The sequence below is a fragment of the Neltuma alba genome, unplaced genomic scaffold, assembly GCF_004799145.2.
Source record: "Neltuma alba isolate B1F8T4 unplaced genomic scaffold, ASM479914v2 tig00011754_pilon, whole genome shotgun sequence".
In the NCBI taxonomy this organism is placed as follows: domain Eukaryota; kingdom Viridiplantae; phylum Streptophyta; class Magnoliopsida; order Fabales; family Fabaceae; genus Neltuma; species Neltuma alba.
This window is the reverse complement of record NW_021636382.1, coordinates 81,157-98,729: the sequence shown is the minus strand read 5'-3', so window position 1 is coordinate 98,729 and position 17,573 is coordinate 81,157. Positions and strand designations below refer to the sequence as shown.

Below are 17,573 nucleotides of genomic sequence, written 5' to 3'. Positions count from 1 at the left end.
AGCTTGAAGTCATGTTCAGGCATTGGTCAAGGTTACTCATACGCAGCTTATAAGAAGGCAGAATCTACAAGGTAGGGAAATTTCCATGACAGGTTTATTTTTGAAAGAACCTGCAAAGCAAGAAAATACAGAAATCAAACCAAAGCAACTTATAAGAAATTTTGGAATCATTCATCCGAAGTGAAATATTACTCCCTCCTATTAATAATATGGGAGCTGTATAATTAATTTTCAGCTATTAAAAAAATTAAGTTAGTTAGTTATTTGGTAAGTACATGTGTTGATTTTTTTCAAATATATTTTTTAATTATTTATATTGGAACTATTTGTTATGAAAACTCTCTTAATATATGTAATTAATAAGTACATTGAAATCTTATAGGAACAAGGGAGTAAATTTAAAAGATATATTGGATATTGATTTGGAATATGATTTTGATTCTAGTAATTCCTTAAACAATGCTTCCAAAACACCAAACATCTACCCTCTTAAATAAACCAACATATCACGGCAATTTCATCACCCAAATCAAAATATATCATATGACCATGTCTTTACCTAATTAATCCCAAACCACTTTTTTTTTTGTTGGCAAAAAATAATGAACAAGTTTTAAAACTTCCTCTTTTGTTTTGCCAACAAGTTTGGAAACTTTTACTGTCGCATAGGCTTTAAGATATGAGTTAAATTATTTATAACTCACAATGCTTTATACCAAATGAGGACAATTTGGTCTGGCGATTTTTCAGTCAACCAAGAGCGTAATTCCTCCAGTATCATTGAGGTTTGAGTGCCATCATATTTTTTCACATCTTAGAGAGTATTTGAGTGAAATATAAATCATAGTTGATTTTACAGTATACGAAGTAAATACGTGAGAAAAGTTTTATCTTGAATTTAAGTGAAGTCATTTTTTTCAAGTAATTTTACTTGATACTGAACACCCCTTAGGGTGTCATTTTTTTGGGCAAACAAAAAGGAGAAAATGACAAATAAAAAAGTTGAAAAAGGTAATATTTCAAATAAGCATTTAAGAGTTGAAAATGATAGAGAAAGAAGTGATGCATGATCCGGTATTTTGTAAATATAATTAAATAACTAAAATGCTCTTATATGAAAAAGTTTTTTAACAAGTTCAAAACTGACAATAACAAGTGTTGAATAATAAATGATAAAAAATGTATTGATAATAACAAATTATTTATTAACATATTGTGAACTGGTAATAACAAGTATTGATCAGCCAATAACACAATATACTGATAATAACAAGGATATTTTGATAACTTTTTTTTTCCAAATCTAATACTAGAATATTTTAGGGGTGCATGATACTTTTAGGATTTTTTTTCAGAATTTTTCGGGGGGCAAAAAAGGACGGAGGTAAAAGAGAAGAGGGGGAAAATGACCAGTAACTTTTTCTCAAACTCATCACACCACGAAGGAACCTTTTTTAGACTCGTAACACTAACCCATGAAGCCCGCAGCTCCTGTGCTTCGCCCAGATCTGCGCATCTGTTCCTTACCTTTGCTCGATTTCGCTTCTGGCTTACTTGATTCCACTGGATTTAGACTTGCTGGAGTAGCTTCCGTTGAAGCAAACACTAAGCCTCTTTATCCTTCGTTGCTTCCATTCTTGGGTGAGCCCCTTCTTCTACTTGGATTCTTCAATGGCTTATTCGCATGCTTCCACGAGGATCCCACATACTCATGTTCAAATGTTGTACTCGAACCCGCAGGCATTATAATCAGTCAATGGGGCTGAGATTTTCATAATAGCATATGCAGAGATTAATTAATGGGCCAAGTCCATTTAAAACTACCAAGGTTTCCCTGCGGATTTTACATAAATTTTGGGAAATCTTAGATTAATTGCATGACTCACTTCAATATCTTGCGTTTGATTTGGCTGTTTTGTCTCTGAATGAGGGATTTGAACCTCTAATTTGGGATTCGTAACCCTACCCTTCTTTGGAGCTCTGAGCTTAGAAATGTAATGAGTAGAGGACTTCAAAATATTTTGGGAAGTTGTGAGTAAACTTTTTGGCAAACACCCTTGATTGTTGTTAATAACTCCCCAGAACAAGGTTTATGGAAATTTTCTATTCCCTTCCCTTCCTCTTCATTATTCCTTATTGGCTTATTTGAGCAAATGCTTTTGGCTTGGTCGTAATATTTGCTTTTTGTTACTTTTATGTAGATTAATTGATTCCTTCTTGTATGTTTACTAAGTTGCATAGGAAGTGATAGTAGTCGGCATTCCCTTCCTGAGCACGTGGCATGCAATTCTTCTCCCATACCAAATAAATTATCTTGATCTTCGAATTTGTTCCTCTTGTTTTGTTGAGATCATGGCCACTGAGTATCATTTTGAGGCTGGATAAGATAGTATTTGTTGATAAATCTCACAGGATGTTTAGTGTACATGTAGGACTGTAAAAGCTTAGATTGTTCGCACATTTTATGCATTAAACAATCCTTCGTCTTTTTGCTCTATCACATTTTTGGCATTGGTGGAAAATGCGCTTCCTTGTGCTGCATAACAATGTGTAGTAACTAAGTGTACTGCTTTCTAATTAATTGATTTCATATTTTCTTTTCTGCCTTTATCTCCACAGTGCTAGAATTATGTTATCTAGTGGTTTAAATCTAACTACTCTGCTTATTTCATCTTGCACGATATGATCAGCTTTTATCTTCTTCTTTGCTATCATCTGTTTCTTTCTTAATAAGAACTTTGATTAAATTATGACTTTTTTGCTCCATTTACATCTTACGATCCACAAACAATTGTGTGACCCTGCAATATATAACAGATCATTGAATAACTCTGCTGAAATTAACTTACCCCAAACTCTTGAATACAAAGATCTTTGATTGGGCCAAACAGAAGCATGGCTCAGACTGATACCCTGGAAGGCATCAAGGGAGGTGGAGGGTCCATTAAGGTGGGGACCATTGGAACAATCAGTTCCTTGATGACAAGGGAATTGGAGCAGCAGAACTCTCCTGCACCACACAAGCAGGTAACGTCAAGAACTAAACCTCGAGCACTTTCTAGTAATAATAATACTACTCCTAGAAAACTACATCCAAGAAAATCATTTGATGAAGCTAGCAGCAGCAGTGGAATCCACAGAAGCACCAAAATTCCCCAGAAAACAAAATCTAATGGTAGACATAGCCATCGAGCACCCATGCTTGGTTTTGACAGCTTTGTGGACAGAAGTCCAATGAGGGAGAAAAATGATAAGAAGATACCTAACATTGTTGAAGTTGTGGACATAAAATGTGGCAGCTCAGATAAAGCCTGGGCTACTCCTCTAACAAATCGCCTCAAGAAGCTGGGTTTCTCAAAGCTTTCTGAGACCATTAACTAAGCCTGCAAATTCTTCATATCTGACTTCAGGTTCTTGTAACTGAGAGCAGAGGTCCTATTCTGGCCTACCCTTGTCTGAAGATGATACATGCAACATTAGGAGCGCGCTGCTACTTGCTCCTGTTATCTCCTTACTAGCTACTTTGAACACATTAGCAACTCTTGAATCAGCCCTAACTAAGGAACCCTCATTGTTGATCTGGGACCTGTTCGCTCGGAGATTGTAACATACTTGATTTCTTTCATGACTGGGGACCCAATTGTTCCTCTGGTTTATCCTTCTACAAGAGGGAACTCTGCCATCTCTTTTGGATCGCGTGTGTAAAGAATGCTGTATTTTTACTTGTCTTGTTTGGGTGGTTTTGTGGAGAAACCAAAATGTAAATAAAGAAGACTAGTCTCTGGTTTTTTCTCGTGGAAATTGCATACTTTGGGGCATTTTCATACTGATGAAGGTCAGTTACAGCAGTAACTAGAATCTTCTCCCCTGTATCAAAATGTTTGATACTACTGAGAAATATTCTATCATATTCTTCCCGCTTCTATTGTGAAGAAAATTCATATTCTAATACTTATTGTTGGAAATATAATTTTTCTTATATATGAATGTGAAAGGCGCAGCCACAATTATCATGCCATTAAAATAATTAAATTCACAGAGGTAGAGAATAAATAGGTTGAATGTTAGTTTCCAATTAATGTGTATTACATATAAATCAGATTTTAAGGACTACTGTAAATAATTTGTTTGACAAACTCCATTTGCGGTTTTTCCTTAATGGCGTTTATGCTGCCCCTCTACCAGCAGTGTTTCGTAGTATTAAGTATCAACTGGATGGCCATTTAATTGCCAATCAGATATTCTATTAATAAGCAACCCGACCTGTTTTGACATCGGGTATTACCAGATTTTATAGATATAAGAGTAGAAGATGGATGGATAGATACGTTACATCAATTAGAGCACGTCTATCTGTATAAATAACAATAATACAATATTATGCAAAACCAGTACATGAGCCATGGCAACGAAGCATCTCCTATACAACATAATTAGTGACAAATCCCATCAAGCAGCTTTTTGACATAATACAAAACTTCCTGGATTTATAGTAATGCTTTTGGTGCAATTATCAGTTTTATAAATCCCAACTAGTCGATCTGCCAGCTCAAACATATTGTTCCTGAGACTGTTCAAGGCAAAACATAACATGGTAAGTACAGTAATCATCGTCAGCTGCACCAATAATCATATCCTAAATAGAACCTTGAGGTGGGCAACCAACCAACCTTATGATAATGAACTGCGCATCCTTAGTCCTGTCCTTTACATAATGCCCCACAATAGATACGTTCTTGAAATCTATCACACCAAACAACCCATTAAATTAATTATAATGCAAATGAAAAAAACGCATTTAATGAATTGAACAAGGTTAATAAAAAGTACCCAGAGCAGCATCAATTTCATCCATTACATAAACTGGGGTAGGCTTATAATGATGAAGAGCAAAAACAAGCGCCAATGAGCTAAGAGTCTGCAAGTAAATGAAAGAATTTAAAACGGCATGCTATTGCAGGTTAGCCCAGAAAATAGAAGACATGCTCATAACATAATTTGCAATCCTTAAAGTTTGAATCAAATCAAAGCTTAAGTCCCAACAAGTTTGATAACTAACCTTTTCACCACCAGATAAATTTGCAATATTCTTCCAGCTTTTCTTTGGCGGTCTAACACTGAACACAACACCTTCAGAGAAAGGATCCAAAGAATCCACAAGTTCAAGTTCAGCATCACCTCCAAGTGTGATCATCTGCAAGACGCAAAAGAGGAATTACGAGCTAATTGTTACAACCCTACAAGCTGTGTGCACATGATATTAAACATGCAAAGGAAGACAGTTGAATGAGGCATAAACGAGCAAGAAGAACCAAAATAAAAGAAGGAGCATTGATTGGAAAATTCTGAAAAAGGAACTAAACCAGACATTTCGATGGAAAAGTTCTCTAGATTCAGAACCATATTGCCAGCAATGCAAAATCAGATAGGCATGCAAATCATGCCAGGTGATGGGAATAAGGGTCAAACTGTAATAGAATTCGCAAGTACAACAATTTAAACTAAGGAAAATGAGAAATCAAGCATATCTTTAATTAATACTTATATCAGAAGGGGTTTGAACATTATGCATGTGTGAGAGGGTGAGAGCGAGTGAGTGACTGCGTGTGCGGGTGCGTGCGTGCGTGTGTGTGTGAGAGAGAGAGAGAGAGATGATCCAAAACCTGATACATTTCTTTCAACTTTAAAGATATGGCATTAAATCCTGCCATAAATTCATCCAATCTGAAATAACAAATTCAGCAAAGGTTAAGTGTACTCTGGCAACTTTACGTAAGGCAGAGTTTGGTTTTTTGGGGGTGATAGTGGAAAATTTGACAGATTATTGTCACAAAAGGAGAGATGAAATGAATACAGAGAACAAAAGAGTTTGAAGACCTTCTCTTCCTCCATTCATCATACTGCTTCTTAATATCATCCCGCTCCTGAGTGACTTTATTAAGTTCCTCAACCCGGTCATTGTATAACAATACCTTCTCACGATATCTGATAATCAACAGTAAGTTCATCAATGCAAATTCCGAAGGGAAGATAATTTTAAAAAAATCCTAATAAACTTGCAAACTCGTACTCTGAAATCGAATCAAGATTTGGATTCATCTCCTTCATCTGTGCTTCCAGCAATGCCACCATTTCAAGGGCCTTTTTCAGACCACAAGCTTCATTAAGCTTATTTTCAGCCAGTGTAGCCTGAACCTTTTCATGATCCACCAAATCAACCTGAATTCTGCAACAAATTTACAATCTCAGAACCTTGAGAATGCAAGACTATATATTCCATGTAATTACCAAATGACATACTGTTCCAGATGCTTTTGAAGAGCTGTTTGCAATTCATCAAGTCTTTTCTTGTAACCCTTCCCCTTCATTTCCAACTCCTTATATTCTCTCCTCATGTCTTTCAATTTAAAGTCAGCGTCAACCTGGGAAATCATTGCTTCCAAGATAAATTCCATGCTACACAGTAATATGAAATCAAAAGAAAACACCCACAACAGAAAGTACCTCAGAAGCACGCAATTCTTCTACTGTTTTCTTCACCTTATCATACTCAGATTTTGCTTCATCCAAGACTTCTGTGTGTTTTTCAAGCATCTGTACGGCAGTAATATACAAATGACACGAAAAGATATGTTGCATTGTTTACTCTACATATTATTGTGTCAACTTCATATAACAATAAGAAAGGAAAAAGGGCAAACCTCTTGTGTTTTCTTAAAATTATCTTGCACCACAAATGCTTTCTGTTCTATTTCCTTGAAGGTAGCTTTTGACTTTTCCTTCTCCTCACCTAGCCGTTCTTTCTCCTTCTTAGATTCCTCAATTCCTTTAGTCAACTTTTTAATCATTTTTTGTCCTGTCTCTATTTGGACTTTGTGGCGGTTAATCTCCGAGTTATCCTTATCAATATCCTAGTAATTGAATGCCATTAGCACAGGCAATATATCAAATATATCTGAAGATCATTCCCAGTGTTGTAGATGCTTACTGATTGAATTTTCTCGACCTTTGACTTCTGTAGCTTCAATCTTTCACCCCCAGCATTTTCAATATTCCTTTGAAGCTTCAAAGCCTTGAAAAAAAGGTGAAGGATAAGCAAGAATGAAAGTAAGTAGAGTCCAATTTCAAGATTCTATCACACTAGAATAAAATCAAGTGCAAAACTAGCCAGGCAAAAGAACATAAACAAGAAACCAACCAACCTCTTCCTTCAGCTGTTTAGACCCATCAATAAGCTTATTAATTTCCAATTCCTCAGTAGAAATAATCTTCTTCAGCTGTTCCAATCTGTCACGCTCATCCTTTTTTGGCTGTGAGGCAGCCTCAAGAGCAGCAAGTTGTTTTTCAATATAACTATGTTGTGAATGCAAACTGTCAACCTGTTGAGGGAAAAGTACTCAACGTGCTATATCAACCCCAAGTAATGTAACCTTACTGAGAATGTGAAACAAGCATTACCTCCTTCTGTGTTTTAGCCAACTCCATTTCCAAGGCTGTAACAGCTTTCTCTGAGGCCTGGTATCGCCGCCCTGCATCCAGGATCCTTTGGCGAATGGCATTCAATTTATCAGCCATCCCAGACAATTCCCTCTCAGCATTTGAAACAGCTTCTGGTGACACACTGCTAGCTCGAATTGCTGTCCCCATTTTACCACCACGTGGCTTACTGCCTCCACCACTCATTGTTCCAGATTTTTCAAAAAGTGCACCATCTAGAGTAACAACTCGGCGAAAATCATTGTTTCTACCATATGCAATACGTGTTGCCTACAATTAAAAGAGAAAAACATGTTACTTCATTTTTTTCCCTCACTGAAAAGAATAGTTACAAATATGTTGGGAAACATAAGTTCCATGCCATATACTTCTGCAGGAACATGGCACAAAACAACACGCCCCAGGAAATAATTATTATCTCCTTGTATTTTTCTGCTAATGAACTTCATGGTATAAACATGCAAGCAAATTCGGAGCAACAAAGATGGACCAAGCAACAAAATGTGTCATCAGCCAATAGTCTAAAACAGAGACTCTATATCAACAAGCCTGCAGAACGAATTTTCATGGATGAAACTAGGCATTACGATTTAAAGATAATAATAGTAGAGAAATTCCATTAAGAAATGGATCCTGACCTGGTCAAGATCATCAGCTACAACTGTGTTCCCTAGTGCTGCAAAGAAAGCAAGTTTCATTCTCTCATCTTGAACTTTCACTAAATCGTAGAGGCGTGGAACTCCCTCTGGAGCGCTTACGTTCTGTTTTAACTTTGGAAGAAGATCGACTTGTTTCTCCTGGATAAGAAAATAATGTCCTCTACAATTATAAAATATTAAGCACTTTCAAGTATTATCAGAATTTCCCAAAAAAAAAAAAAAATGAACAACGTATATCAAAACCATTAGAACAAACTGAGACATGATTGGTCACTGGGGCTTTGTATTCAATCAAGAGTACACTAAGATCAATTAAAACAAAGTATCATTTAAAAGGGTGGACCAGTTGCTTCCGTTCCCGTAGTCAGAATTAAATTGCTCCCACGAGTGGACTTTCCTTTATAAATTTATAAATATAAATTAACCAATATTAAGTATTACATTCTTGAAGATGGCCTTCTAAAAAGTTCCAGAGCTGAGATTCAGATAATTAAATATGTCAGTTTAAAACAACCATCTACATCTGAATCTCCAATTTTTTCCGGTGGGGGAAGGGAGGCGGATATCTGAATCTTCAATTCAGTTTGGGGGGAAAAGTTAAGCTACTTTGAAGTTAGTTGCACAGATATTTAAGGTATAATGAGTAGATTGAACAGCCAGTAGTCTCAAGTCTAAACAAGCAGTATGTCATCACATGCTTTTGCAGCGTTGGTCGTTTCTACCACGAAATCTACTAGATCAGCTGAGGGCCCAACTTAAAAACAATATTATCTATACTATTCATGATATACTAAAACCACTAAAAAACCATAGACAATACCAATATCATGAAAGTTGCAACACCAAGATTCTCCCTTCGGAGTAGCTCAACACATGCTTGTGCAGCGTTGGTCGTTTCTACCACGATATAATCAAGTCCAGCACATGCTGTTGATATTGCAACATCATATTTTGCTGCAATGATCGGTTTATGAGAAGTCAATATATTGACATGCATTGATCAGATAAAAGTTTGATAACATGTTTTACCTATAAAAAATAGAACACCATAAACTTTTTAATAGGAAAACTGAGCAACTACAGATTTCATTTTCCTTGAGTTATAGTCGTCATCCGTATTTTCCAATTTAGCAACGGGTAGGTCATTTATACATATTCATATATAGAAGTCATAGGAAGCCAATTGACTTCTGAATGGTATCTAGCTTGCGTTTGATCCTGTGCCTAGCACGGAGAATAATGCTAGTTATTGAATTATGTCCTCTTTTTAATGAAAGACCGCTCAAGACTTTAATGGGACCATACCGAATAAGTTAGAACCAAACCACAAGGCCCAACAGGCTGGCCTAAGTTTATACCACTACTTTAATGGAAGTGGACTTCCATGGAAGTCTACATCAGAGATACCAAACAGCCTAAAATATTAATTCCACCTCCACTTCAACTCCCTTCCTCCTGGTTCCATCGCGACAAAGAGGGCCAAAATATGATAAATGTATCTCCTTCCTCATGAAATTATTACCATTACTTAGATCAGATCAGTCTTGTAAATTTAAAAGTCAAGAATAGTACCTTCCAAAACCAGGAGTGTCTGGGAGAAAAAAAAGGACTGAAGCTTGAAGAACAATTGAAAAAACTCACCATCAATAGCACCTAAATCACCCATGCGGCCATAAATTCCTTCGATTTGTTTGGTTTCCTTGGCTTTCAAGATTGCCTTTAACACGGATCCTTGACTCTTCTCAGAATCCATAGTAGACTTCAGTTCTGCAACCTTTTGTCTAGCAGCTTGTTCGAGAGGAATCACGCTTGTTCTTTTCTATGCACTCTTGAGCAATACTCTTTGTTTCCAATATATTTTGCATCTGGTTTTTTCTCAAAAGCTCCACGAGCAGCTTCATGCTGATTGAAAAAAACCCCTTCAACCTACTATTAGATATGATAAATTCTGAACAGTATCATTTGTGCCTTCTCCTTAAATGCGAATAGAAAAATCTTTTAAAGAAAATGGATAAGGAGCTTTGATTTTTTTGTCAATGTCCATTGATACTTTCTTCCAAGCAAAAGGGAAACAAATCACCATAGTAGTGAACTTTCTTACAAGGGCTAGTTAAATGAAAGAAGGGGGAAACACCTTTTCATTCAAAAGCTTGCTCTCTGCACATGCAACTTCTAGTTTTCCTTTGTGCTCGATCAAATCTTTCTCCCATGGCTCTAGCTCGGCCCGAACTTTGGCAAGCTCCAAGCGGTATCTCTCAGTTTCAGCTGCTTACCAATCAATAACCATAAATTTGAACAAAGCAAAGGAAAGAAATGAAAAATCTAGAAACAAACACCACCACTGCATATAAAATTGCAGATCCAATCATATAAAAGGTATGAAATAAATAAATAAAAGAGAGAACAGAGACCATTCACCATCAAAAAGACTGAAGTGAAAAGGTATAGATCTAATATACAGCAGAAGACTGTTAGGATTCTCAGGAATTCTGAACAAGCAAATAAAACCAAATTTATAGGCTACTTCTGCACAAATAAAGCTCAAAGAAAATAATTTATATCAATATGATGCAGGCTAATATTGTATGACAAAACCATATGCTTGCATATATCAATATCAGAATCAAAATCAGCAAATTATATCAAATCCGATCAGACCAAAATTTTGCCCTTAACAGTTATACTGTGACAATACACAGATTATTCAAACTGAAAAACCAGAACAGTATGTTGCCATGATTCCATCGTCCTTCTATCAAAATCAAGACAGAACTATAGTATCAACAAATCAGAAGTGTTCACATACGATAAAAATAACGGAAGGCAGGGCTGATTTTGGTGCATTACTGCTTCAACAAAGTTTGATCAAAACACAAAAGAACCTTCCAATTTCATGGAATAGAAAACGACAGGGCTCCACCTTTACAACTTCCTTTGATTTCCTCTAAAACCTTCTCCTCGTCCAGTAATAGTTTTTGCAGCCTTGGGATAGCATCCTCAAGCTTTGGTATCATATTAGTTGATTCCTCACCCTCCTTCACTAGGGCTTCAATTTTTGATGAATCCTGAAATAAGAACAAATGAATAAGGTGCACCATTTGCCGATATGATCAGCTGCAGTAAACTACAACTCCCTCTTACCTTTTCAATTTTTTCAGCCAGTTTCTTGATCTTTTGATTAATGTGCTTATAATCTTCCCGATACTTAACATCCTGTCTCTCAAACTCCTTGAACTCTTCCTTACACTTCCTCATATCATTATCTAGCTCCTGCTCAACAAAATGGAAGAAAAATTGACCAAAAGATAACCTACATGCTCGATCTTAAGCCCAGTAATTAAAACTTATAACCAGTGATACATCATGTCAAGCAAACTGATATAAACTATCTCCAAGACATTCAAACCTCTTGTCTTTTCATATAGTTGTTGTGCTTAGCTTCAAGCTCCTTCAGAGTTTGTTTACTTTCTTGGATTTTGCCCCTGGCATCACACATCAAGTCCTTAATAAAGAAAACACATTTTCGACTACAAATGCATAAAACACAAGTTAGTAAGTTACGAGTCAAAAATTACACTACCTTTCATTCTTGAGATTTTCTTCTAGGCTAGAAATATTTCCTTGTAGCCCCTCCATTTTTCCAGAGCTATCTTCATAAGCCAGTTGTGTGGCTTTCTCTTGCCATTTTAGAAGAGACAACTCTTTCAGCATGTATGCTTCTGCTTCATTCTTCACATCCTGTCCCAGGAAGAACTGTTAAATGTTGTTCTGAAATCAAACAACAAATGAATGTGACCACGTCATATACATGCCTCCAAACTATCTCTTTCTTTCTCAGCTAGCTTGACCATTTGTACCACTCCCGATCTTCTTTCATTGAGGAGCTCCAACCTAAAATATCAAAGATATCCTTTGAAGCAATTAGATATCCTGATTTCAAAGTTAGAATATAACTAAAGACTATGTCCGCATAGAAAATAAATCTTTTCACCACAAAGACAAGCAGAAGTAAAGTTGCACGAAATTTAATCTCTATGAAATTCCAGAAAATCCAATCATACAAAAGCAGCCACAAGTAAGTCTAAATTTTTGCGATCATCAAGAAAGTCACATTATATGCATATTGAAATAGACCAAGAGTGCTCACTGTTTATACGATTCATCAATCTTTTCAACATATTTGTTGGTCCCAATGATGTCTTCGAGATATTCTAGAAAACCCTCGTCATGTGGTCCTTGAGCTTTTGGTTTCATAAGTGAAATTTGCTCAACTTCACCCTGAAAACAAGCACACCAACTTCCAGAGAGATGGATAGAAGCATACCTAAAAAATAAAGTGCCATACAACAAAATCCTAACCTGAAGGATCAAGAACCTATTATTATCAAGGTCCACACCTTTGCCCTTGAGTTTCTTAGTAACTTCAGTGAAATTACTGAGGCGATCATTAATGTAATATTTTGATGAGTTATCACGGAAGGCCACCCTAGTGATTGTGAAGTCACTCCCTGGAACAGCCTCATATGTTTCACCATCCTGAAAGCGCAATAATTTAGTCATTGGTTTACTTTAGCTGTGCCTCGTTGTTTCTTATCTGTAGTGTAATAGGAAGAGAATATTTAAAAACCCAAAAAAAAAAATTCCATGATAAAAATATGTACCAAATCAACAATTTCCTGGAAATGAACAGAAACCCCTGCGCTGTCCAGATTCTGGTAATTTGTAGAATTGTGGATAAGCTCAGAAACTTTGTTCAGTCGCATCTGCAAGTATACAGTTCCCATACGATAGAGTAAAATAGAAGAAAATAAGAAAAGAAAAATTATTTTCTAAATGATTGACCAGTTCATTAATTTCTCCCGTTATGGGTAAAAGTTACAGCACAAGGATGAATCATAAGGTCACAGATACACACCTGCTTGGCTCGCTTCCCAAACACAAAGAGCATGGCATCGATCACATTGCTTTTTCCACTCCCATTAGGTCCAACCACAGCCGAAAAGCTCTAAGACCCAGGATGAGTGGGAAAACAAGTTAAAATTATAGAAGTGGAAACAGAGCCCTTTTTATGCTCATAAAATTTACGAGAAACTGCGATTTTCTGTTTTGGACAAATACGAACAACCAAATTGGAAGCCTCAAAGATGCTTCTTTAGATTCCTAAAGATGCAAATTTTAACGGATACTTGACAACATGACCTAATATGTACCTAAATGGAGTGTTATTCTAGTTTTGATCAAGTTCATCACCGTGAAATTGCGGCCACCGGCGAAATTTCCATATACATAGAACCAGTTGAAGAAAAGTTAGGTTAAACATGGAGGAGACGTGAAAAGATGCAAAACCTTGTGGAAGGGGCCAACTCGTTGCTCGCCAGCATAAGATTTGAAGTTTTTCATGACCATTTCTTTGATGAAGAGCCTGGGCCGTCTGAATCCTCCAGCTGCTGAGTCAGAATCATCAGCCATAGCCTTTTCGTGCGGTTCCATTTCCAAGTCCAAGTCAACTTAGAACCCAGAATCCTTCAACGGCTGAACCTGATTTGCACTCCGCAGAATTTGAGTTTGAATTTTAGCATAAGCAAGAAAATAGCCTCAGCGCTTCTTCCGACACTTCTGCCAGTAAGGTTTTTTTGGTCATTTTATTGGTAGCGGGATTGTTTTGGCGGGAACTCAATCGCATCGTCTTTTAAATTTTCAGCAAATGGACTTAGAGGCCCAAGTGGCCCAATGTTATGCAGCCTAGTCTACGGCAGAAAAAGAGTTCACCTAGGTCCAGCCGTCCAGTGGGGAGCCAACTTGGATGGTAAAAAGCTTGAGTTTTTTTTTTTTTGGAAAAAATTAACATTTTAATCCTTCAAATTTTAACTCAGCTGTGACTTAATTCTTCAACTATTATTTGGTGCAATTCGGTTCCAAACTCAGTTCTTAATTTTTCTTATTTAATAAATTAAAAATAATAATAAGTAAAAATATATTTTATTTTATTTTAAAAATATAATCCTCTAACTCTATTTATAGGGTAAGGAAAGAAATTTTTAACATGAATATATAATTTTATTCTTTATTTATTATTAAATTGATTTTGTTCTCATGGCATAATATATATTAAATAGAGATAAAATTAAAAAAATTGTTAAATTTTAAATGAGAGTCAATAAAATTTAAGTTTTTTTCATATAAAACATGTCAAAAATTACTTATAAATAAAATTAGAGGAGTAATTTGTAATTAATGAAGGTAAAAATTAAAAAAAATTAAATTTCCAGATGTTCTTTAAATATGTCTTGTAAATAGAACTGTATCCATTCACATATACTCCTCTAATCCTTAATATAAGACCTATTTAACTAATTTGATTAGATTAAGGAAGTTAGGTAAGTTAGTTAATTATAAGAAATGTGACACGTTTTCCCTAAAATATCATAATCGTCTTTTTTAATACCCCATCTTCCTCTTCTACTTGATTATGGTTGAATGAGTATACATAGAGGTAATTTAGATAAAATTAATAAATATGATAAATAAGTCTTATATTTAGGATCAAAACCAACTCAATAATTGAGTCCTATATTAAGAACCGGAAGAATAGCACCTAGGGAATATTAACTTGTCATGTTCTTCTTTAGGACAAAATTGTTGGTTGGAAAAATAATCGAATGTGAAATGCTATTTTGTCTGGTTTATTCAAAAAGCACCTTTAAAAAATATTTTTATGTAAGTCGAGATAAAATTTTTCTCGTCCACTTACTTAATATACTGTAAAATCGCTTTTAAAACTATAGTATTTTTTACTTTAAACACCCCCGCATCAGACTTCGCTTTTTTGACATTCAGTCAGAATACACGCGTTACCTCTCATGAATTTCTCAACTTTGTGTCGTGCGCTTCAATTATTGTTGCGGTAAATGTAAGGGGAGATCACAAATAAAGACTCTTGAATTAGCAAAATCACTCTATGGTCACCTGAATATGCCAAATTACCATGAGGACCCGGTATCAAATTGTAATTAAATGAAATCATGGCCAAATTACCAAAATACCCCTCTTTAATTTTTTTTTTATTTAGCATGTGTCTGGGTGAGTGGCAGCCTAGAATGAACTTCTATCTTAAGCGCCACGTCGAACCAAAGCAACTCTTTTAGAAATAAGAACTTGTTTTTTTTTTTTTGCAACTGTTTTTTTTAATAGTGGAGAAGTGAGGTTGGGGGGATTGATCCCTCAACCTAATGCTTCCCAAAATAAGGAAGTGACCATTGAGCAACAAATTTTTGTTAACATTATGATGCAAAAAAAAAATATAAGTTAACCATTTACTCTTGTTCCAGGTGATAACAACAATACATTAGGAAATAACAAGTTCTGATTGTAAATAACACGTCTGAATAAAAATTAACAATATTTTTTTTTTTATAACAATAAATTTTGTTGCAGGCCAATAAAAACAATACATTTAAAAATAACAAGTTCTGATTATAAAATAACGTTTGGGATTAAAATTTAACAACACGTTTTTTTTATAACAATACACTTTGTTTCAAGTGATAACAACAATACATTTAAAAATAACAAGTTCTGATTATAAGATAATAAGTCGGGATTAAAATTTAACAACACGTTTTTTTATAACAATTAATATGTTTTACTTTTAAAAATAAATTATTTATAACTTATAAAAAATATTGTTAATATATTTATTTCTCTAAAAAATACTTTTTAATCTGTATATCTATACAACTCATTATAAATCAAACTACTTCTTATAAATTATAAAGTATTTATAATAAGGCATTTTTAATCTATTAATCATAGTATAAATTTTATATTATTTCATTCTTTAAATATAAAAATAGTTGTTATATTTAAAGAATAAAATAGTATTTAATTATAAATTAGAGATAAATTTCATTTATAAATTTAAGCAGTCAAAAAGTATTTTTAATCTACAATAAATTGTACTATTTATTAATTATAGAAGTAGTTTGATTATATAAGTGTATAGATTATAGATTAAAATTTTTAAAAAAAAAATTAAAAAAGTGTGTTGCCATTTTCCCTAAATTTTATTTATAAATTTGAACAAAAAAAAGTATTTTAATCTATAAAAAAATTATACTTCAAGTTCTGATTATAAATTGGAGATAAAAATTATTTTTTAGCAAATTAATAGATTACAAGTACTTTTTATAAGTTATAAATAATTTATTTTCCAAAAGTATAAAATAATTAATTGTTATAAAAAAAAAGGTGTTGTTGAATTTAATTCCAGACTTGTTATTTTATAATCAGAACTTGTTATTTCCAATGTATTGTTGTTATCACCTGAAACAAAGTGTATTGTTATAAAAAAACATGTTGTTAAATTTAATTCCAGACTTATTATCTTATAATCAGAACTTGTATTTTTAAATGTATTGTTGTTATCACTGAAACAAAGTGTGCGTAATGTCCCTAAAAACTTTGGTTCAAAGGGAACGCAAGCGAGTGACAAGTACTCATTCAAGAAAGTGAGAACGATCCAAAATGTCAACAATGTGTTTGGATTAGAAATGACAAAAGTGGCTTTTATTTCATTTAACTTTTATAAATGTAAGTTAGAGTAAAAATTAATTACTGTAATTATTATATTTGAATTGACTTTACAAAAAGTTAGTTTGACAAGTAGAAATTATTTGAACGATTAATAGAAAAGAAGTTTAAATGTAAAATGACTAAAAAAGTGAGAATAGTAAGAAATGTTAATGGTATATTTGGATTAACAGTGACAAAAGTGGCTTTTATTTCATTTAACTTACAAATGTAAGCTAGGGTAAAAGTCAATTACTATAATGTGATTTATATTTAGATTGACTTTTATAAAAAATCAGTTTAACAAGTTAAAATTTATTTGAATAATTAATAGAAATGCAAGTTTAGATGTAAAATGACTAAAAAGGATATGGGTATTATAAAAATAAAAAAGAATTAACATATTATTAAAAAATTAAAATACTAAAAAAAGATATAGTTAATAACTAAAATAACTTATATAAATATAAATATATAAAATAATATAAAAACATAATTAGAAAAGATATTCTACATTTTAAAATAAAAATATTATAAAAACGTATTAAAAAATCATTTTACCTTTATTTTCATTATTGCCTGGTAATAATTGCCTAGTGATATGATGCTTGGCGGAGCAACTATTCTTTCTAACAGTAAGTGACTGACAGCTGTGTCGAAGTGAGAATAAAGCAGAGAAGGAATGAAAATTTTTTTTTTTTTTTTTCCCCTGGTAAAGAAGGAATGAGATTATTACCACAACATAATGACCATAAAAAGCTGAAAAGTAGCTTCGGTTCAACATGGTATCTCAATAAAAATCTTTTTTTACATTAATGCTCACCCCCCCCAACAACAACAATAATCTTT

General features: G+C 34.0%; 2 protein-coding genes across 3 annotated transcripts; one reads left to right on the top strand and one right to left on the bottom strand.

The window, feature by feature from the left end:
* Positions 1-1,433: 1,433 nt before the first annotated feature.
* On the top strand, positions 1,434-3,949 carry LOC114717553 (uncharacterized). 2 transcript variants are annotated; one of them, XM_028902737.1, is made up of 2 exons: positions 1,434-1,641; positions 2,871-3,949. In XM_028902737.1, the coding sequence occupies exon 2, from the start codon at positions 2,896-2,898 to the stop codon at positions 3,379-3,381; it is 486 nt and encodes a 161-aa protein (XP_028758570.1). In that variant the 5' UTR covers positions 1,434-1,641; positions 2,871-2,895; the 3' UTR covers positions 3,382-3,949. The 2 variants fall into 2 exon arrangements, with proteins under 2 accessions (XP_028758570.1, XP_028758569.1); XM_028902736.1 differs by having other exon boundaries at positions 1,435-1,641; positions 2,818-3,949.
* Positions 3,950-4,222: 273 nt separating this feature from the next.
* LOC114717554 (structural maintenance of chromosomes protein 4-like) lies at positions 4,223-13,687 on the bottom strand. Its single transcript, XM_028902739.1, is given in 28 exon segments — positions 4,223-4,570; positions 4,671-4,743; positions 4,831-4,918; positions 5,060-5,194; positions 5,664-5,724; positions 5,878-5,985; positions 6,071-6,226; positions 6,301-6,422; positions 6,505-6,594; positions 6,702-6,911; positions 6,989-7,072; positions 7,203-7,379; positions 7,459-7,767; positions 8,136-8,294; positions 8,977-9,110; positions 9,798-10,000; positions 10,003-10,058; positions 10,291-10,421; positions 11,077-11,221; positions 11,298-11,426; positions 11,563-11,638; positions 11,737-11,894; positions 11,969-12,047; positions 12,304-12,434; positions 12,516-12,692; positions 12,818-12,919; positions 13,072-13,161; positions 13,503-13,687. Coding segments are annotated over 28 exon segments (3,627 nt in total). The 5' UTR covers positions 13,626-13,687; the 3' UTR covers positions 4,223-4,449.
* Between the last annotated feature and the right edge of the window lie 3,886 nt (positions 13,688-17,573).